The sequence below is a fragment of the Brassica napus genome, chromosome C3 (genome assembly GCF_020379485.1).
Source record: "Brassica napus cultivar Da-Ae chromosome C3, Da-Ae, whole genome shotgun sequence".
NCBI lineage: Eukaryota > Viridiplantae > Streptophyta > Magnoliopsida > Brassicales > Brassicaceae > Brassica > Brassica napus.
Window position 1 is genome coordinate 22,241,732 of NC_063446.1, and position 24,584 is coordinate 22,266,315.

The 24,584-nt window shown below is 29.5% G+C and overlaps 1 protein-coding gene across 1 annotated transcript; it reads left to right on the plus strand.

Annotated features, from left to right (window-relative positions):
* The first annotated feature begins 16,285 nt into the window (after positions 1–16,285).
* On the plus strand, positions 16,286–18,186 carry LOC125583323. Its single transcript, XM_048749984.1, has 2 exons — positions 16,286–17,294; positions 17,837–18,186. Exons 1-2 carry the CDS (start codon positions 16,676–16,678, stop codon positions 17,935–17,937), a joined length of 720 nt encoding a protein of 239 aa, XP_048605941.1. The 5' UTR covers positions 16,286–16,675; the 3' UTR covers positions 17,938–18,186.
* Positions 18,187–24,584: the final 6,398 nt, after the last annotated feature.

Here is a 24,584-nt window from a genome sequence, read left to right on the forward strand (position 1 = left end):
GGGATAAAGACTGGTTGGGTGATGCATGAGTTTCTTTTGGATAGACCGGGTTTTCAAGAATTGGTTCTCTGTAGAATCAAGTTTAGACCGGGTAAAGACAATGCTCAATATGCTCCAATATTCGCACCTATAGTGATCGGACAGCCACAACCGCCACCGGTGGAGACACATCAAGATCCGGGCACGGAACACCAAGGGATAATGGGACAAGACTCAAACTATCCATTGCTGAATGAAGACATGGGGGAATATGGTCAAGATTTTGGAGATTTGGTTGACAACCAATGCCATTATTTAGTACAAGAGACGATGGATCGTCTCCAGATTCCAATGATGATGAATCAAGCCTTGAATGAGGAGCAAGAGTGGAATGGGTATTCTAGTCCATCCTTGGCTCAACAGTATTTTGGACAAGACATGGTTCCAATGACACAACACTTGGATGCTCAACATCAACATTTTGGAAGCATGGATGAACATCAAGGCTTGGGTTCTTCTGCTCAGTTTTTTGGAGAATCTTCAGGTCAGCAGCAAAACCATATTCTTGGAACACAAGCAACCACCTATCACTCACTTATGGAGGAGCAGCATCAAGATTTTGGTTCTTCTGCTCTGTTTTTGGCTCAAAACAATCAGTCTTTGAGACAGAACAATGATCTCTTAGCTCCCAGAGAGCTATCTGCTCAGCAACAGCTTTTGAGGCAAAACTCAAACTTGTCTCTTACGCAACAGCAAAACCAGATTTTTGGAGAAGACACCTATCTCTCTCCAATGGAGCAGCAGCTTTGGCAAACTCATTATTTACAGGTTCCAGTTATGGTGAATCAAGCCTTCGAGGTGCAGCAGCATGTTCCATGGTCGGCTCAGCCATATGCTCAATATAATGGACAGAACAACACACTCCCAACTGTTCCTATGACGACTCAACAACAACAGGACAATACCGTCAGAAGTTTACCTGCTCAGCTACAACTTGAAGAACAAGACAATGCTCCTTTGAAGAATCAAACCATGGAAGAGCACGCTGCATATCTTCCAATGAACCAAGGCATCAATGAGCCACATGGAGGCATTGTTGGCTATCTTTAACTGCTACTCTGACAAACTGCAAAACTCCAAAGTTTCTCTTTAACTTCCTTTTGTCTTATTAATGTTGTTTAAATTAATGTTTTCAATTCATGTTTTGTTTTTGTTTTTTTTTTTGTTGTTTTTTGTTGTTTTGTTTTTTTTTGTTTTTTTTGTTGTTGTTCATGTTGTTCAAATTCATGTTTTCAAAAAAAAAAAAAGAGAAAATTAATGTTTTCATTTTGTTATTTATGTCCCCATTACTAATAATTTCAACCGAAGAATTGTTACCTTTTCCAACCCTCATCTTTTTTTTCATTGTAACTATCTTTGATTTTTTCCCATAGCTTTCCTATAGATTGATTATTACTACAAATTGGTTCTTCAGATATTTCTAAGTACACACAACGTAATAATTCATCTTCATGTTTTAATTACTTGGAAACTATTATTTATAGGTGAAAATGAATGGATAAAATTTTAAATGAGTGGTCACAATTCAGTTTTACATATTTTCTTATCTAATATGTTGGGTAGATTATACAAGATTCTAACCCAATGGTTGATGCCATGAGAAATCTAGTGAATGGTGTAGATTAAATATTAAATATTTTATATGATATTTGGATAGGATAATAATCCAACAATTGGTAACATATGATACCTAGAGAATGGTATAGATTAAATATTTAAGATTCTTAGATGATATTAGAAAAGATTTTAATCCAACGGTTGATGGCAAATGAAATCTAGTGAATGGTATAGATTAAATATTCAAAAAATTCCATCTTCTTAATTAGTAAAGTTATATCTATAAAAATACTCGGTTTAAATAATTTTTACAAATAAAAAGAAAAGACGGTCATTTTATCACTTCGAAATTCACTACTTAATCATATATGGAAGCATTATAGAAATAATAATAACGAATAGTAATCTATTTTTAAGAAAATATGATTTCGTTTATCATTTTGAGACGTTTGAAATTGAATTTTCTTGAATAATGTGTTTAAAGTTGAATATATATATTTTTGAGAAAGGGCTTGTTTGAAGTTGAAGATGTATAATGGTTATGGTTGAAAACATGTTTTTAGCAACATAAAAAAACCCCATTATATACAAGCCTTTGAATCCAAAATATATATCACAATAGTAGGTGTAAGGCTACCAAGAGATCCTCTTTCGTTTTATAATTCTTGCAAGAACAAATACCAACCATAGACTATGACTAAGCGCATGACTGGTTTAACTGCTGCGGTTGCGGTCATTTGCGGATGCGGGTAATTGCGGTTTTAAGCATTATTAAAAGATTTGGTACATCAGTTAAAAATTGATGTGTTTGTGAGATACTTATGACTGGTTAATTACCAAATGAATAAATGGTTAAATCATAAATTAATAATATTTACATTTTATATAACTATAAGAATATTAAAATCATATTATGATAATAAATATAAAATTGATATTTATAAAATTATATTATTAATTTATTAAAAATTATAGAAAATATTTTGGCTTTAGATTTTTATGATAAAAATTAAAATATAATATATAGTTATAGTAAATTTATTATGTTATAAGAGTAAATATTCGCAAACTAATATATAAAAATATTTCAAATTCATAGAAAACTATAAAAAAAATTAAAAGAAAAAAATACTGGTAGTTAAAACAAAAATATGAAAAACATAGTTACTAAAATGCTAAAATTAATTCTAGTAAATTAATGATACTGTGTTTCTTCTAGTTATGTTTTGAACTATCTATGTAATCATGTTTTGAAAGCAAAAAATGTGAAATCATTTGTTTGATTGTATCTGCTTGTTTCGGTAGAAATCAGAGCAAACTGAAAAGCGTCATACAATAAAGAAGATACTGGTTTGTGGACGCACACTAAAATATTAATGGGCCTTAAGAGAATTCACTGGATTAATAAAACCCAAAAAGACAAAAAAAAGTAGAATAAAGGTTTGAAGTCCATACGTGGACAATAACACGTCAACTCATCATGTGTAACCGAAGAGATCAGGTCCTCCGACTAATTCTGCCATAGAGGCCAACGCCGTTAACCTAGGCTTCGATCGCCAGCTCGCCTGTCATTAGGTCACCAACTTCCTTGATTTTCAAACACTGGCAGGCGTCCATCCCCGCAGGGGCGGAGAACCCGTTGCTGTCTCTGTTGTGCTATCAGAGGCTCTGAGAAAGTCTTGGGAATGACATCAAATTTGCATGGCCCTTATGGACTGGACCGAGAGCCTCAAGTAGCACAACCGAGACAACAACAGATTTTCCACCCTTACAAGGATCGAGTGACAGAAGTCTGAAACAGGTGAAATCAAAAGACATTATTTTATTTCGATGTGAATAATTTAGCATGAACCAATTGTTTCCTATAAGCGGAATCACTACCTCATAGCATGTTGGTCCTAGATGTCTAGTCAACTGCTGCACCTCAACGCATTTCGGAGAGATGCAGTTAGCTATGGGTTCGAGTGGCATTTCACCCTATGGATCCTAAATTATAATCAAGTAGGTGACACTCAGCGTTGCCAGCTTATTTAAATGGTCTCAGGAAGCTGAATTCTGGTAGGTACAATTACAATGTCTTCAAAATCTTCATAAAAACTGTCCCTGAAAATTTGGTGTGACTTGAAACAAAATAAAAAATAGAGATCAATATATTATATCACAAAATAAAAACAGAAAACAAATTCACAGATACTTTCAAATACGAAGTGATAACGAATTGATAAAACACAAACTTTTTCACAAAGAAAACTAATAGTCTACATCTTTTGAATTGGGTTTTTAATTTATTTATCAGACTACTAAATCTATACTATTATTTGATAAGTGAATTTGCTGATTTGTCATGTTCTCCATATTTTTAGGCAATTTTGCTTATTTTTAGTGTTTTTATAGGTTTTAACTAAGTCTTTGATTTATTATTAGTTTTTAGCTGAATCACTAATTTATTAATTTTAAAAAATATCTGTAATGAATTTTATATATAATTAAAAACGAATTTTGATTTAATAATATTGAATTTATATGTTATATTAAATATTTAGTTAATTTTCTTATTTGTCATATTTTATTAGGTTTTAAGTTTTTATATAGGTAATTGATATATTATTATTTATTAACCGAGTATTTATTAATTTGCACAAAACCCGTAATGAATTTATAATGAAACACGAATTTTATTTTAATAATATTAAATTTATATTAAATAATTAATTATAAACTAATATAATTAAATTGTGAAAATATATTTTAAAAATTAAGAGAACTTGTATATATTATGTTGCTATCTGAAAACACTATTTTTTATTACAAAGTTAAAAAAATTAAGATATAAAACCATTTATAATTAAATATTATTCAAACAACAATATTCATATAAAAATATTTTCTAACTATTTTTAATATATGAGTGTTTTAAAACATTTTAACACAATAATAAATACTTACTTTGATGAACGTTTTTTGACATATATTAATAATTTGATGTTTGATTTAACTATTTGAAATCATAAATAATAGCTTAATTTATGACTGAGTTTAAAATAAATTTTCTTTTAATTGCTTTTACTTAAAACCAGTTTAAGTTTAATCCGTGAAACACTATGGCTTCAGTTGGTGACCACTAGAAGAACGGAAAATATGAACAAAATGAAAAATAAAATTTCATTCGAGCAATTGAAAAAATAAAATAAAAATGAATTTTGTTCAAATTGTTCCTTATCAAAATTGCATAGAAAAATTTTTCCTTTTAAATTCATTCTTTCATAGGGAATTTAGAGGAAAAAATAGAATATATTTTTCAATAATTTGACTAAAGTTTCAACCATAACTAGTATAATTTTTTTAGGAACAAAGAATTCACCATTAATTTTTTCCTTCAACATGGTCACCAATTAAAATTTTATTATGCGAATTTTAAGATTAATAAGACATAAATTAATAAGTATTCGTAAGATGATTATGTCAGCATGTGCGGGCAAAACATCTGGTTGTTATGTTATTTAACCCTCTAAACTTAGTTTAAGTTAATAAATAACAAATCCAATGTGAATCTTATATGATTATAAAAAATAGTATATATAATGTATTTAGTTTTTTGTTTTAGGGGATCTATAAAAATGAGGACTCGGCACAGTGTACGCTTTTGTTAATGAATGAGTGGACAAAAATTAGAAAAGTCTTTTACAAATTACTCACAAAAAGTGTATTCAAAATATTTTTTCAGTGGCCAACAAATCGTCTTTCTAAAACTAATTCACAATGCCCTCGTGGAGAGCACTGATTAGTTCGCTTTCCATATAAATTTCATTGGGTTATGCACGTTCTTAGCAGATTTTGCAACATATACTGCTCCTCACTAACTGATATTATATATATTTATAGTATGCCTTCTGTTCAATGTATTAGGTCAAGCGAGGATGGTGCTAAAAAAAAAAAGGTCAAGAGAGGATAAATGGTTTGTTAAGACTTTTGCTTTTAGATGCTTTTAAAACCATATATTCGGCAAATTCACTACCACAAATTTAAAATTATTATATGATGCTTTCCTTTAAATGTAGCATGAAGGTTCGATAAAACGACCTGATAACACAAAGATTTCAAAAGAAACGAAACAAAAGAAAAATGAAATTACAAACTAAAAATGTTCATAATCCATTCATTTAACTTTTATTTAATCCGTAAAATCAGAATCCCTATTAGAATTATGCTCTTGCATTTTAAATTATTTACATTGGCATGTCATTCTCATGTCATTTCCTTATTTAAATTTTTATTATAACTAAATTAAAATTTGTGCCATTGAATTTCGTTATCTAATTATAGAAATATTTTGAAAACACAATACTGTATATCCATCTAAACTACATAACAAAACATGATATATGCATTACAGAGCATATCTTAATAATGAAATCTATTTAATCAGTGATATTATTTTAATTTTCATATAATTATATTCATATGAACCTAATTATTACAATATTGAGTTCATATTGGTTATCTATCGGTTCAACCGGTTAGCTTCAGATTTTAACAATTTTTTGCTAATTTTATTGAGTTTTTGAATAATGGATATTTTTTAAAATCCAAACTGGGTTACATATCAGATCACTGGATTTTAGGTTTAAAAGCGATGATTTAAATGCATAAATGTTTTAAATAAAAAAAATTCTTACTAACTAACAAAACATAGTAACATTGTTGATAAAAAATTTCATCATAAAATATTCCGCTTTTTTAAAATGCGGATAAAAATCTAGTATTGAATTAAATGTAATGGTCTAATGGTGGTAGTGTAAAAGGTTGATTTTTCTGGTTTGGATGTAAACTTCTTTGGAAGATTACTTTTTAAATCTGAATATGTAAAATTTGATTTTATATATATATAAAAATTATAAACCTAGTATTCTAGTTTTCAATAAAATAAAATTAGAATAATACATTTATTAATTTTTATATTTTTGTAATCATTAAAAACATGCAACACTCCAAAAGTGAATTTTCAAAAAGAGAAAAAAAAACACTCCAAAACTGTTTTATTATGAGTTGAGAGTGCGTTGACCAAAAACCAAGATACTACCAGAGTGAATGGTAAAAGTGAGAGTAAAATAGATAAATGAAATGGTGGAAAATAGAGTAATATAAAAAAGGTAGAAAGTGGAGAGAAAATAAAATCCAGCCCAAATCATATTTTCTTTTATAAGTTCTAGAGTAAAAATTAGAGAGTATTTTACTCTGAATGCATAGTGACTAACTGAAAAGGTAAAAGTTAGTAGTTAACCTGATTGGTATGTTTTTGGCTGAACATAGAATAAATGTAAATTTAGAGTAAATATTTACTCTAAAAGTACAATACAATCAAAGCCTACTACTGACATAAGATTTAGGACTTACAAAAAAACAAATACTTGTAAAACTCCTTTAGCCTCTGAAATAAAATCTCTGTCTGAACAGCAGAACGTGCGATTTTCCAGTAGAATCAATCATTGTTTGTAGAATAATGACACATGTGAAAGACCTGATCAAGGCCGCCCACTTGCCCTCGCAAACAGCAAAAGCCGACTAACAACTCAAGCGTCCGTGTCGACAAAAGAAAATAAAATAAAAAATCGAGCATTACTGTGAAGAATAGACTTTAGTATTTCCTCCATTTCAATAGAGATAATATTTTAGGTAATTTTTTGTTGTGTCACAATATTTAAGTAATTTTAATTTTATCAAAAATTATGCAATAAATTGTGATTTTACTATTTTTAATCAGTAATTAAATTAACTTTATTTGAATTTATATTTTCAGTGATTTCTCTTTTTTTAATTTTTTTTTTGATATGTGTGTAATGTGGCAAAACATTATATACATACTATCTATGTTTCATAATGAAAATATATTATGTAATGGCGTATCGCTGTTTATCACTAGTTTAGAAAATAAAATAAAAAGATATGGTTGTTTTCACAAAATTATCTTGTTTTTAATATAGATTTAGAAGACAGTTTTCTTTATCTGTTTATTTGAATTTATTTTGTAAAAACTTTTTTTTTAAGTTACCAATTGAGAAATATGTTTTTTTTTAAAACTCTGAAAGATAAAATAAAAATGTAATTTTTTTTTTCCTTTTTAATGGAGAATTTGCATGCATAGCCATCAAAAAACTTAAATTAGGTAAGTAACCATCACATACACTATTCTGTATATTTCTATATTAATTGTAATTTTACCCTTTTTACATTTCCCCTCCAATTTTATTCACTTTTTATATCCTACAATGATGATTATTTTTTTTGAACATGATATGTTTTAACAATTGTGAAATATACATAGATAGTCTTTTATTTAATGTTAGGATCATAATATTACAAGGATTTTTACTATGTTTTAACTTTTATATTGGTAGTGAATCTGACGAAAAACTGATTGAAGGATTGTATTCATGCTTTTGAATATATGAAGCAATATAAAATATGGAAGTCATAAAATGTTAAAAACTTTCTGTGTTGTGTAAACTAAAACTTGACTTATTTATAAATTCATATTTGGTAAGAGCAGCGTGAGTGCATCAAGTAAAAATTATTCGTAACTGAAAAAGTCAATATTGTACATAGTTTATATTCATTATCTATATTTTCTTATTCAATCTTAGATTATAATTACATATCTCAAAGTTTTCGACATTTTCATGAGCAAAACATTTATCATTTCCCCAACAAATGAGGTATAGAGAATTGGGGCATGCATTTTTGGCCTTTTGGCATAGCAAAGATCCAACTATTATATCTTTATCTTATTAAACTTTTTTTTTGTAGCCAGTTTAATCATTCATATGTCCATATACAAAATTCAGATTTTTATCATAGCTAAGTGTCACGACCCGTCTGATGTTCAAAACGTCCATGAGAGGCAGCCAACTATCGGACCGAGCCGAAAAAGATCCAAGCCCGTTTTTACTTTTAGTTTTCTTTAGTAAGCTTTTTAAAAAATATCTAAGTATAAAATAATATAAAAATGTGTGAAAATATATAAAATATATAAAATACTTAAGGGGAAAGCACTTAACCATGAAGTAAAAATATCTCGGCCGTTGATTTGGTTTGATCTCGGCCGTCCGTTGAGGAAGTGAACTTGTATAAATAAAAGTAATGTATCAAGTTTTCAATATAAAACACTTCCATAAGCTCTACATTGTCTCTAAATTTCGTCCATCAGTCTCTTCTAAGTACTGGTCATTATCGAAAAAGCTGACTTAGCATTTTTTAAGGAATAAAACTGCTAAGGCCGCACATCTTGATTCTTACGAAGAAATCAATCCGTGACATAAGGCTCAAGAATGCCTGAATATATAAAATTCACAATTCAAGTCATACAAATATAGTATATGCCTATGATAAAAATCAGTAAATGTACGGTCGTACAGATATAGTATATGTCTATGATAAAAATCAGTAAATGTACAGTTTTCAACTTTTTTTTTTGATAATCTAGGATTTAACGGAAATAATAAATTTATTTTTTTATTATTTTTTATACGTTCTAACTCCGCCAAAGGGTCGCATCTTTGCCTAGTTAAAGATATCGTAGAAATCTTCAAGAAAATATAAATAAATTACGGTTATGAAATGGAATATGATAAGATGCTTTGGACCGCCTCGTCGACTCCTCGTGCACACTAGTCTTGGTGCTATCTAATTATCTATTCTCAAAATGGTACGTGTCAGAAGACTGTTGGTCGGCGTAGTAGCGGGTCGGGCTTTCTTAGATCAGCAGAGACGATTTCTAAAGTTCTTTTCATTAGTGTTTAATTATCCTAATTTAAGTTTAATTAATTGCTTATCTCGAAGTTCCCACCAAACGGATATCCTTCAGATGCCTTAAACTACAGTATTATCCTCGCAGTCATCAGTCTCTTTTCACGAGTGATGTATGCCACGTGGAAATTGGCTTTACATTTGTTAGCTTTTTAGGTTAGAAAATATATTAACTGCAGAAAAAGTGTAAATTCTGAAGCAGTTTTTTCAATCGAAAATAGATATAGAAATATACTCTCTTCTCATTCTTTAATTTTTAAACATATTTAAAATAAGGCTTTTTGCAAAATTGACCTACAACTTAAAGTCAAACACAAAACTAACCTCTTTTTTTTTTTTGAAAATTGGTTTTGCCCTATTCACCCCATAAGTTCATATAATTTACGAAAATGCCATCAATTTTTTTTTTTTTTTTCAAAAATGACATATTTACACTTTCACCCTCATCATCTTCAAGTAATTACAAGATTGTCATTGTCATCAATACCACAACCACCATGAACAACCAATTTGAAGCTCTTAATGCTCCCAAAATCGATTTAACCTTCTTCTTTTTCCATTCTTGTGAACTAAACACAACATATCTCTCACTTTCTCTCCACAATGAGCTAAAAAAACCCAAGATTTTGATTCTAAAATTTTTATGGTTCATAGAGTCATAGAAGCTAACGATTCTGGGTGGGTGACTTTCATTTGTGATTCTGTGTGCTTGGAGAAGCCTTATGTATGCTAAGGAACTTATCTCACCAATTTAAGGTATGACATCGAGTTTTTTTCCAGATCTTTTCGTCAGACGACTTATTTTTGCAATTGAATTTGAAATCTGTAACCTGAGACGACTGAAAGTTAAGTCGTCTACTATTGTTTGGTTTCAAAAAAATTTCCAAAGAACCTAGACGACTTACATTTCAGTCGTCATAGGTTAGTTTTGCATTTGACTGGATAATTACAGAAGTTTGACTTTCCCAGACAACTTACATTTCAGTCGTCTGTCGAAAATTAAAATAATAATATTTTTTTAAAAGTCAACGACTTACAATTAAGTAGTCATAGGTTAGTTTTGCAATTGAAAAAAAAAACTTCAAGATTTAATTATACACAGACGACTTATAATTCAGTCGTCCACCAGACGACTTACTTGTAAGTCGTCGAAGATTTTTTTCCGAGATTCTGGTCAAACCTCGTAAATCCTGGACGACTGAATTATAAGTCGTCTGTATATAATTAAATCTTGAATTTTTTTTTTTCAATTGCAAAACTAACCTATGACGACTTAACTGTAAGTCGTCTACTTTTAAAAAAATATTATTATTTTAATTTTCACTAGACGACTGAAATGTAAGTCGTCCAGAAAAGTCAAACTTCTGAAATAATCCAGTCAAATGCAAAACTAACATATGACGACTGAAATGTAAGTCGTCTAGCTTTTTGGAGTTTTTTTTAACCAAACAATAGTAGACGACTTATTTTTCAGTTATCCGAAATAACAGATTTCAAAGTCAATTACAAAAATAACCTCTGCGTTGACCAGACGACGTATAGTTTAGTCGTCTGGACAACTTAGATTGAAGTCGTCCACGTCTTCTCCGCTAGTTTTTAAGTCTTCTACGTTAGTTTTTGAATAACTTGTATTTTTAAGAGTGATAAGTAACTTCAAGATATGTAAAACTCATATTTACAAAATATGTTCTCTCCCTTAGTTTTACTAAATTTGACTAAGTTTTTCAACGCAAACTTATAAAAAATATGATATGTTTTGACTAGTTACTATTGTTTGTTTCCATCTCTTAAGTATTATTGTTATAGACAATAATGATGACTATTGTTATGAGTTGGAAGAAGGGTTAAATGCTTCATAAAATGTTGTATCAATATGAAGCTACCAACATTCTTGCTTATTAAGATGAGAAAAGGCCATTGGAGTTTATTATTGCATATGAGAGATCTAAAGATAAGAAAAAAGCTACTGAAGTCTATTATTTCATTGATTTGTAAATGTGTAAACACATTGTTAGCACATTTAATACATCTTGGAAAACATTAATACTGATTTTACAAAAAATTCACAACTAAAAGAGTAGACATGCAATTCACAAAACAGACCACAAACAAAACTATTATAGATCATTCCTCTACAAAGACAAGCTTGGATTCCACTTGAGTAGACAAGACCAGACGACTTTTAAGAAGTCCAGACGACTTCTAAGAAGTCCAGATGACTTCCAGGAAGTTCAGACGACTTTGTCAGAAGACTTTTAGGAAGTTCAGACGACTTCCAGACGACTTTACAGGAAGTCCATACGACTTTTAGGAAGTCCAGACGACTTTTAGGAAGTCCAGACGACTTTCAGACGACTTCCAGACGACTTCCAGACGACTAACAAGTAAGTCGTCCCAGAAGTTTTCCAGATCTGAAAAATCTGCATATTAAATCCAGATCTGAAAAACCTGCATATTCAAAAACGTTCAAATGGCTTAAAAACAGAAAAAATGAGTGTAAGATTAGATAAATATACCTTTACAGAACACACAAAAATACATATCTAAAAATAATAGATCTACCTTTAAATTAGTGGAAGATGAGTACCATCTAATTAAAAACCTGCAAAAAGATAGATTAGTAAGAAAGACATGAGACAAAACTGAAAAATTCATATAAAGTTTGGTGTTTTCAAGTCAAAGAGATTAGAGTGAGTTTGGAGAGTTTTAGTTTGGGAAAAAAGTAAGAACTTTATACAACAAGAAGTTACCAAATGAAGAAAAATCAGACATAAGAACTTACCAAAACGCTCAGAAAAATCCAGACGACTTCCTGGAAGTCCAGACGACTTCCTGGAAGTCCAGACGACTTCCTGGAAGTCCAGACGACTTTGTCAGAAGACTTCCAAGAAGTCCAGACGACTTCCAGACGACTTCCAGACAACTAACAAGTAAGTCGTCTCAGAAGTCTTCCAGATCTGAAAAACCTGCATATCAAATCCAGATCTGAAAAACCTGCATATCCAAAAATGTTCAAATGACTTAAAAATAGAGAAAATGAATGGAAGATTAGATAAATCTACATTTATAGAACACACAAAAATACATATCTAAAATTAATAGATCAACCTTTAAATTAGTGGAAGATGAGTACCATTTGATTAAAAACCTGCAAAAGAGATGATTAGTAAGAAATAGATGAGACAAAACTGAAAAATTCATATAAAGTTTGGTGTTTTCAAGTCAAAGAGATTAGAGAGAGGTTGGAGAGTTTTAGAATGATGAACATTACATTTTTGTTGCAGCCATTTGAGAGGAGGAGAGAGAATGTGTAATTTTTTCTTTATATAGGGAGACAAAAAATCCAATTAGGTTAAATATTTTTGACTCAGACGACTTCCTAGACGACTTACATTTCAGTCGTCTGTTGAAGAAATTAAAACAGACGACTTACATGTAAGTCGTCCAGAAGAGTTTAATATTTTTAGTGGGAAATTAAATATTTTTAGCGGGAAACTAAAATAGAAGACTTTCCAGATGACTTACAAGTAAGTCGTCTGGTTTAAATTATTTCAGCGGGAAAATAATTTTTTTAAAAAAATTTAGGCGGGAATATTTGGACGACTTATATGTAAGTCGTCTGTTTTAATTTCTTCACCAGACGACCGAAATGTAAGTCGTCCAAGTAAAATGATCCGGTTAGGTTAAAACGTATATTGGTAAAATTAAAGGTTTGGTACGATGTGGACGACTGAAATATACGTCGTCCGGGTAAATTATTCAACAGACGACTGAAATATAAGTCGTCCACACCCTAAACATAACCCATAAACTTAATTATCTAATTAAACACTTCATAAAACTAAATCAAACTTGAAAAGTGTTTACTATACACAGAAATAAACACATATAGGTGAAAACTAATTTTTGAAAAAAACATTTTAGTTTTCCAAAATCTAACCCTAACAATACATACAATACTACAACATATGTTTGCCAAACTCCTAAACCAAAGTATTTCATGATTCACTATTTCCACTCATCTATCTTCAAAACAAATCAATTTTATCATATCTTGATTTATATCACTTAAAACTGTTTATAATTACTTGATTTTTATTTTTCACGCATCAAAATATTTTTTTACAAGATTTATAAATTATTTTTAAAATAAAATGGTACCAGACGACTTATACTTCAGTCGTCCAGACGACTTCCAATATCTCAGACGATTTACTGGGGCTATATTCGTAAAAATGGCTTCTGTTTTTTTGTTTAGTCACAAGGGGTTGAGCTGTAATTTCACTAGGCTTTTAGGTTAGTTTTGCATTTGATTCAAGTTTGGGTATAGGTTTGGGATTAAAATCAAGTTGTGGGTTAATTTTGGCAAAAATCCGTTTAAAAATATATGGAATTTTAATTATTAATAATATATTTATGTGATTAGCTAGTTATAATAACTCTAAATCAATGTAAATTAAAGGGAAATTTTGAATAAATATTTACGTATGAGATATTAATTTGAACACTACCTCTTTATTTTTTATTTTTGAAAATTACACATTTTTATAAATGAATAGACTAAATCATCCAATGTAAATAATTATAATTACTGTAATATATTCTGTTATTATATTATTTTATTACGTCATTTAGCAAATTCAGAAATTATATATAATACTCTTAATATCTATATAATATCTTATTTTATATTTTCTGATAAAACATCTATACATATCGTTTTTATCTTTTCTATTTTCTTTTTTCTTCCTCTGATTTTCATGATTGAATTCCGAAGTTTTTTTTTTTTTTTAAATGATTTAATTCCGAAGTTATATGACAGTAACTAGAATTCCTCGTAGAAATTCAGGTAATCGTGATTTGATAGAAAATGTGTGTTTTCTCATGGTAGATGCAGTGGATTCAATGAAAGAGGTTTTTAGTACATGCTTAAGATTTTTTTTCTTCCAAATGCCTCAAACCATTTTTGTGTTAATATAATTTCTCCATATTACACTTTTTAAACCCAAAAAAAAAACATGTAGATGCATGAAAAACGTGAATTGCTATTTTATGGCGATGGGAGTTATTTCGAAAACTATTTGTTACTAAAATTCATAAGAATTTATAGATAATTTTAAAATATTTCATAATATAGAGAATTAAATATTAAATAGTAAATAACATGTATGATTTTATGTTTATAGTATACACAAATATTAATATTATTTTCGAATTGAAGAAAGTGTAGTTTTCAAAAGATATTAAAAAGTGTATTTTTCAAATTTTGAACTATAATTAGAGTAATTTTCGAGTTCTCCCAAATTAAAAATACAATCACATTTTTAAAGTTTATAGTTTTTTTATTGACAAATAAAAATATATAGAAAACTTGAAAATAGATTATTGACTAGTTTCCAAAAATAATGTTTCAAAAGAGAGAAAAATTAACTTAAAATAAATAAATAACTATACAGCTTTCTCATAAGCAAACATTTATTTAACCAACAAAAACGCCACCACGTATAACAAAAAAAATCACAGATAACAAGCAAGCCAACCATACTCTAGTATAGCACAAGAAATTTTTTTTTGTCACAAATATAGATTCTAAAGATTAAAATGACCAAAATGTTTCATTAAATAAGTAAATTTACATTTATACCATTAGAGTTAACTAATTCAAACCTTAGGGTTTAAGGAGTTTGAATTTGGGATTGAAGTTTAAAATTTTATAAAATAAAAAATAAATATTAAAAATTTAAAAATAGTTTAAAAAAAGTATTTTCGAATTAAAAAAATTGAAAAAAGAATAAAAATATTTTTTCGAAAAAAAAAATTCAAAAATAAAAAATTTTATAAAAAAGTTTGAATTTGAAAACATATAATTTAAAACTATAATTTTTTTTTTATTTTTTTTTTTAATTTTTTTTTTATATCCGTAGAATATTAGTGTCATTTTACCTATTAGATGAAACATTTTGATCGTTTTCTTTTTTGTGCTCTATTTTTGTGACCAAAACTTGAAAATAGTCTATTTACGAGAATTGCCCTTTAAATTATAATGCAACAAATTTAGAAAAGAGTGACACGTTATTGAGTTTTTTATACATCTTTGTATTAATAAACTAGGGTCGGCCCGCCCTACGGGCGGGATATTAGTTAATTTGATATTCACTAAATGTTCGAGTTGAAATTTGTTTTAAGATTCAAAAATTTGGTTATCTGTTATGTGTTACTTATTAGTATGCGGTGGTATAGTTGTTTTTCGATTATTCTTGCTTTGATATTGTATCAAATTAACTAATTGTCCAACTCATAATTATAGATGTATAAATGTGGATTTGTGATAAAGTTTGATGACAATACTGTTTTTTCTTTTTAATTCTTATTCATAGTGGAGTGTGCATGTGTCAGAAAGAGGCCTATAACAACTTTTATGTTTTTACGTATGGATTTTAAATATATATTATTTTGTATAATGCATACTTGCTATACAACATTTGCTTGTAAACTAAAAAAACTGTTTTCTATATTTTTAAAAGAAAAAATATTTAGTCTATAATATAACATGGACATATGTATTGACTATATATAGAAGTTGAGTGTTATTTTAAAATGACATATGTATAGAAGTTTTTCAACCATTATTTCACTGGCACAAAACATTTATAACTGTAAATATCTTCTTTTAAAAGCAAAACTAATAAAAACGTGTCCAACAAATGTATTTTGATATATATTATATGCATCAAGTTATAAAGGTTGGAAACATTGCAAAACTGTTTGGAGCAAAGTTTTTAACTTCACGATCTTCATCTTGACGTCAGTTCAGTGTCGGCTCTGGCCACAAGCAGAAGAAGCATGGGCTTCCAGCCGACACGATAATAAGTATTTTCGCGGCCACATATTTATAAAAAGTGACTTTAGCCTAGTGGTTCTAAGAGAAATTACTAGTGCTAGAGGTGCTGGGTTCGATTACCCCTGACTGCATTCATTTATCTTGGCTCCAAATATAAAATGGGACATGTGTCACTCCCATAACGCACGACTTGATGACGTGGCTTCGTATATATAGATTATCTATTTTTTTTACAAGGCTCCTTAAATCTGGGGCAACTTTGGAATTCAATAAATAGCGAAAGGATATATATAAGGTCTCCATGTCGTTATCTTTTTTTTTGTAACTTAATGTCGTTATCTTTTGTAATCAAAACAAACATTTAACCAACCGAAAATCAAAATCCGAAGCTAAAAGCAGATACACGATCAGGTAATCAAACAAAAAATAGAAGATATGAAAATGGCGTCTTTACTCAGACAAGAAGAAGAAGAAGAACATCACTGTTCTTTGTCAAGACTCTCCGTCTGTTGTAACTACGACGGCAATGATGCCGACGGAGAACCGTCTGATTCCGACGTAAAGCTTGTCGGCGGAGGAGAGAAGATGGAGCAGCTTGAGTTTTCAGATTCCGACCACGGATCAACGGGTTGTCTGTCGCTTCCGGCGACTCCTCCGAGACTGAGACGGCGGCAGGGAGGAACGGTGAGTTCGCTGGTCTCCGGCGATAAAGCATACGCGAGCGAGAACGAAGCGCTAAAGGAAAAACATGGGAGTAATAACAATCAGAGGAGGAGGAGGAGGAGGAGACTGCGACCGGAGTATCCGCCGTGGGTGGACAGCATGCGGCGGAGCTACGTTGATGAACAGAGCGGTTACGGCGGAGGAGTGGTGGTGGTGACGAGGCCTGTGGGAGGAGGAAGGCCGTTATGTATGGATTTAGAGGAAGTTAAAGCTTGTCAGGATTTAGGATTTGAGATTGAACCGGGTCAGGTCTCGTATACCGGGTCAACGATGGATACTAGTAGTGGCGGCAACTCTCCTATCTCCTCTAACCACCGTATCTCCAGTCCCGGTTAGTCCAAAAAAATACAAACTTCGTCTTCTGTACATCCTTTATTTATATTTAAAAATTGAAAAGTTTCACATTTTAAAGATATTTTAGGTAAAATGACCTATAAAACATATGAAAATTAAGAAGCTAACCAAAGAATATTGATCATGATATTCCAAATATTTTCTACGGTATTTTTCATTAATTTTATGTGTATATTTAATGAATAAATAAAATCTTTTATTTCAGACTGTATAAAAAATCTTTTATTTGTAGTTTCAAGACATGTAATATCATTTTACATTACAAATTACCTAATGTTTTTTTTTCAAATAAAAACAAATTTAGACGATACAACTAAATTTCCCAATTAGATTTTTATATGCAATAATGTAGCAATTCTTTTATATCTGACGTTTAAATGAAAGGCAAATTTGTGTGCACAATATAATTAGGTAGTTACTTTGGTTAGTATTTTTATGTTATATTATTAGTGTCAAATTATCAATTGAAAATTAGATTTATTAGCCTTTTAAAATACTGATTAATTTGATTTTATTCAGGGGATGATCCAAAAGAAGTGAAAGCGAGGCTCAAGGCGTGGGCTCACGCTGTGGCTTTTGTGTCTACTACCCATCATCATCAACCTCCAAATTCTCTATGATCCTCTTACAATTTTTTTTTTCATCACATTATTTTACACTTGCATGCATAAACTTTGTGTTTTAAAGCTCTGTTTTCTGTCTTTGTGTGATTGACGATGAGTTTTGGCAATCGATATGGTCTCATACGCCAAAAGTATAGAGTTAGATTCAAGTATAACTACTAAAGTTTGTGGATTGATTTCTCCAGAATTATTGTAATATCTCAACAATGTAAATTAATAGGAAATATTAAGATTTCTAAAATTAAACTCAATTGTATAATGCTTCAAGAATCAGTTTTACTGTCAAAGCAGAAATATATATATGCTCTAACATACTTTGTGCGTATATGAGAGGAGCTACGAAGAAACGGATACTGGTTCTTGACTTCTTGTGAACTTGAAGCAATAGATCGCGGCAATGAAAGGCAGCTAGCTCCAAGCTTGATACAAGCCAAGAAAGCGCCGAACAGTTTAGGTGAAGGCAATACGCTTCATCGGGAGGTAGTGTGAGTCAATGTTTCAAGATGGTTGCTCCTAACCACGGAAATCATTTCTGGTAACTACGAATTCCGCTTACACTGTTTTATAAATTATATACTAAATTTGACGGCGCATGCAAAGTTGTCTGATACGTGGGGATGCGACACCCATAAACTCATCTGCCAAGACATGTAACTTCGGCTCAGTTAGCCATTTATTCATAGTATTGGGCCGCAAAAGACATATACCGCAGCCTGCTTAACCAAATAGTCAGTTATCAAAAAAAAAGGATTTTAATTCTTGCGGTCAGCGAGTAGGTGAAAGAACAACAATCAAACACCTCTGTGGATCTGAGTAGTATAACTCGAACTTTGAAGTTTTGAAGGGTTGTGGCAGCCGTAGATTGAAGATAATATTACACTCAACGTCATTTTCCTACTTTATTATTACACTATAAGACAATTCGTGTTATTAAGGTAGTTTTAGCTAATCAAAATCCACTTTATAACTAAAATATAACTAAATAAACATATAACCAAATGTCATACACTAATTAAATTTAGAAAATTTAGTAATTAAACCACTCAACTAAAGATGAATCGTAGAAAAACCCTCAACTAAAAAATTACGTGAAATAAACCCTTAACTTTACTTCTGTTAACATATGTTACCTTCTGTCTAAAAAACCGTGACAGATGGTGACATACGTTAACAGTTTATAAGTTGAGGGTTTAAAATGTTGAAAAGTTAGTTGATGATTTTTTTTTACGATTGAAAAATAGTTGAGGGGTTTTATCACAAGTCATTAAATGTTTTAAGATATTTATTATCATTTATACATTATTTTAGATTGATATAAGCCTTTAAAACTAATTTATAAATTTTAATACATTATTTTATAACTAATTTATAAAGTTTCATAAATATTTTAATACTTTTACATATGATTAATACGGTTTCACAATGATTTTATAAGTTTTTACAATTTCTGCTACTTGTTAGGATAAAATAATCTAACATTATTCATGATACTACTGAAACATAAAATAATACAATAAATGAAAAACAATATATCATATATATTATTGATAAAAAAACAAAAATATAACGTATTTGTTCAGAAATCAATGAGAATAAAAATAATCATGCATTAATTTTGGGGAATAAGGGGAAAGTATGAGCCGGAGGACGAAAATCATGAAACTAGGAAAAATTGCATCCTACTCTAAACGGAAAGATTGATTTCATGGATGAATAATCTTCGACACTACTTAAGACTTAATATTACTTATAAACTTTAAATTATTTGATATTTGACAATGACGATATAAACACACAAATTTTTTTATATCACTATTGCCAAATATCAAATAATTTAATATTTTGAAGTTATAATAAGTTGTAAGTAGTGTTGAAAATTATTAATTTAGGATGTATAAATTAATATTATAATAAATTAATGTATTAAAATTTATAAATTAGTTTTAAAGGCTTATAAATCAATCTAAAACAATGTATAAATGATAATAAATATTTTAATAACATCTAATGACTTTTAGAGATAAAATCTCTTAACTATTTTTGAATCGTAAAAAACCTCTCAACTAAGTTTTCAGTATTATAAACCCTCAAGTTATAAACTGTTAACGTATGCCACCCTCTGTTACGATTTTTTATATGGAGGGTAACATATGTTAACGGAACTAAAGTTGAAAATTTATTTCACAAGATTTTTAATTGAGGTTTTTTTTTACGATTCATCTTTAGTTGAGTGATTTAATTACTAAAAACCCTTAAATTTAACATAAATTTTCTTTTTTTGTGGTAGGATTTAATGACAACCCTTCATTCATTAGTTAATCTAATGGTCAAGATTCAATAAAGACAAACTAGGTCACTATCTTTCTTATGCGTTTTCCCCCTCTTAACTTCTCTATTTTTTTCTTTTAGTTCCGCTTTTTCAGATATACTTTTCAAGAGAATTTGTATTAAATCATTATCTATATTACTCCATCTATCTTTTCAGATATGTTAAGATGCATCTCTGATGGAAAAGATGTATGGACAAATAGACGGGCTCTCCACCGGAATCTTCAATCACGCCGCCAAAATCGTCGTCGCGTTAGTCGCAGACGGAAGAAAAACCTTCACCGGAGCAACAATGGTGAACTTTTGATTATTTGCACGTATGGTCTTGCAACTCTTGCTTATTCTCAAATTTGTCCAAACTTCTAATTTGTTCAAGTTTATTCATGAATTTGTCCCAAGACTTTTGACCATGGAAATATTCTGATTTTGCAATATTGGTCCCTGCCATTTTATTTTGTTTAATTTCTACCCCAAATGTTTATTATTTGCAAATAAATCCTTTTATTTGGTCTTATATTTTCAAAAGTGAAATCTAGCCTATGTATATAATATAATATATTGAAATGCATCTTAAAAACCACAAGAAGTGAAACACTAGAGACATAGGTATAAATGAACACTGAACAAATATATACAATGCATCTAATGCATCTATATATGTCTATCCCATGTGATATACAATGAGCAAATAAATGCTATATGTTCACTTTAGTGAAACTTAAAATGATCTAAATGAACTCCCACAATTTACTCATTAAATCATCATATATCACAACTTGTGCAATGTACAAATGAAGTAATTCACACATTATTTTTCTGAAACAATTGTACACGTGGACAATGAAATATATGTGTACACTGTAACGATATTTGAACGTGCAAATATTGAAATTAGGTAACAAATTTATGAGGTGTACATATTAATCATTATTGCATGACAACCACGGCGAAGAGGACTGCATTGATATGAGCATTTTCTACGGAGAATATAAGGTCATGGCGAAGAGGAAGCAGAGCAAACTTGGTCGTAGTGATTTCGCGGTTAATGAGGAAGATAAATATGTGGCGGCAGTCAGCGGTGGTGCTATTGTGGCGGAGGAGAGGCTGGAAGACGATAACAATGTTGAAACCTGTGAAGATGTACACGTGTACACACATAATCTATGTTCACATGTAAACTTGTTCACATATACACATACAAATACTTACATGTATGACTAATCGTAAATCTTAATTATAATGTTTATCTAATTAATTTCTTAAGAATGAATTTATTTATCTATTATAACTTCAAAAAAATTATCATTATAACAACATACACATCGATATATTGTGATTTTAATGATATTAAGCATCTCATTTAGCATATTTTAATTATTTTTAAGCTGCATATATACAGTATATCAAAAAAATCTGGGACAAAAATGAAATAAAACAACGACATGGACCAATGTGACAGAAGCAGAATATTATTTTGATCTAGATTGAAAAATTAAAAGTATTCGGCAAATTTAAGAAGAAACTTGAACAGATTAGAAATTTAAGACAAATTAAAGAATAACCAAGAGTTGGAGGACTAGATGTGCAAAAATCAAAAGTTGACCATTGTTGCCCCTGTGAAACTTTTTCTTCCATCTGCGATTGAAGCGATGACGATTCTGGCAGCCACAGCTCTGGTCCCAAGTATGAAAACCACTGTGAGGAGGATACAACTTGACCTTGATGCGAAATTGCGCTCGAGCTCTGCCGGAATAGAGCTCACGGTTTGACATCACTGCCCGGCTGCTCTGTCACGTTTTGCTTTCTCAATCGACAATGGAGCTCTCTGCCATTTGCAACGATGCCATTTCCATCGCTGCCGTTTCGTCACGAGGTTGAATCACCGTTGTCGGCTGCTAAAAATGGCGAAAAAATGATATTAATGTGTGGGTCTTACAAATTAAAACCATTGTTTTTTAGATTTCTCTGCTATAAACATTGTTTTTCTGTTACAGAATGAAAAGGAAAATTAGATTAAAAACTGTAAAATCCTTTTTGTTAGAAAATGAGTTTAGTTAGTTCGTAGTCCCAGAAAACTATAGTAGGAGCAATAACTGCTTATAGTGTAATAAAATGTCATAAAATGCTTTATAGTGTAATCACTCTAAATTGAAACATTTTTTTTTGGCTTGGATTGATAAGGAGTCTGTAGAAACTAGAAAATGTCGCTGAAATGAACACTTAGGGTGGTGTATTCAATTGAAAGTTTTAGATTATTTGTGTCAAAATGACAAATCCACTGTTATTGAAACATGAATTTCCAAAATTCATTTAAAATCAAGTGTTATTGAACTTGACATTTTATAAAGTACTCTGAAATCCACAGTTATTGAAAATATTTTAAGTTGTGGAGTTTTAAAGTTTTCAAGTGATTTTAGAGTGTTTGAATAGAGTTTCTTAGTTAAAAAAAATTAAACTCAAATCTCATGGTTTTAGGTGATATTCTAGAGTGGTTTAACAAAAATCATTTTATTCTCTGCAATTTCTTAAAATCATCTAAAACCTCATTGAAAATCAAATCACCTCAAATTTTAGATTGAATACACCCCCTTACCGATTTGACTAAATATACAAAATATACATCCTCACGGAAAACGTTATCGGGTATTCTTTTTTTCTATATATAAAATGATTTAATTATGAAATCAATGAATTATTTTTCGTGAATATTATTTTTCTGTGTTTCAAGAAGAAGTAGTTTTAGCTAAAACATTAAAAAAGTTATTACTTTTGAAAAGTATCATTTAATATATAAATTTAATCAATTATAAATATATATATATATATATAATTTAATTGGTCACACAATATCTAATAAGTAAAACAGTTGCATTGAAATGTGAAAAATACTTATTCCTTAAAACAAATTTTTTTATAAAATAACTTATATTATAATACATTAACTAGATTTTGACCCGCGCTTCGAAAACGCGAGTTTTTTTCCGTTAATAAAAATGTGATATGAATTAGTACTTTGATTATAATATACATTATTAAGTTAAAAATTCTTATTATATAGATGATTTTTGTTTAAAATTATTTAATTTTATCAATTTTTTCTATTTGAGATTTTGTATGTATACTTTTATGTTACAACATCATCTTTATATTTTGTAAGCATTTTGTAAGAGTTACATTGGTTGAGTTAATGGGACATAAGATTTACTTGACATATTTTAGACTAATTTAATAGTATTTGTAGGGGTTTTAATAATTTTTACCAATATTTTCATATTCGACCCAGACACGCGGACGAACTTGCAAATCTGGTGATCCATATATATAATATGGTGATCCATATATATAATTTGGTTCAGATTTAGTTAAAACCCGATATTTAAAAAGTAAATAACCCATTAAACTCCTAAAATCCTTCATTACTGGTTTATCCGATAAAAACCCATATAAATTTGATGATATTTGTTTTTAAAATGATTCACCTTTTATATATTTTTAATAGTACATAAATTTGAATAAACTATATGATTTGTTTTCTTTTTTAATTTTGATAATACCCTTATTATATCATTTAAATTTAATGAAGAAAATGGTGATAGAAAAACTAAAATTTATTGTTAAAAATATCTTTTAGATATCTTTTTCTGAAATATTTAAATAATGTGTTAGGTTACGATGTATATTTTGGTTGTTATCTGAAAATATTTCTTTTGCTTTAAGATTTTGTTCGCCTAATATTTTGGTTGTTACCATTTTGAAGGGCTAAAAATATTAACCTAATATGGTAAAGGATTCCAAAAATTCTGGTATAAATGTACCCGCGATATTTTTTATAGATTTCTTTTTACTATGATTGGTTTATATTAAGAAAATATTTAGTAAATAAATACTGAGAATATGAAAGTATATTCTCAAATGCGCAGTTGATGATTTTGAACTTTAGTATATTCAATTTAATCTGCTACAATTATATTTTAAATTGTTAGATCATTCTCATACGTGGAAGACATGAACGTACCGCAGAGAACTTGTTTCAAGGTTTTATCATGTCCACTTGAATAGTTTGCTCCACCAAAATCCTTTTCTAATGTAGTATGTTTGTCAATTGTCATCTACATTAGAGTTCTGATATAAGAAAAAAGCAATATGCCATGTAAGCAAATAGTGCATGAGAATGATGTAATTCAAACTATAACTATGAATCAATCTAAATCCCGTTGCAGAATTCTAAAAGAATGTAGTTGCAAGTCTGAAATCGTCGAACGTAAATACATTAATAAAGAAAATTGGAGATATCACTTTACGAATTATCATTGTGT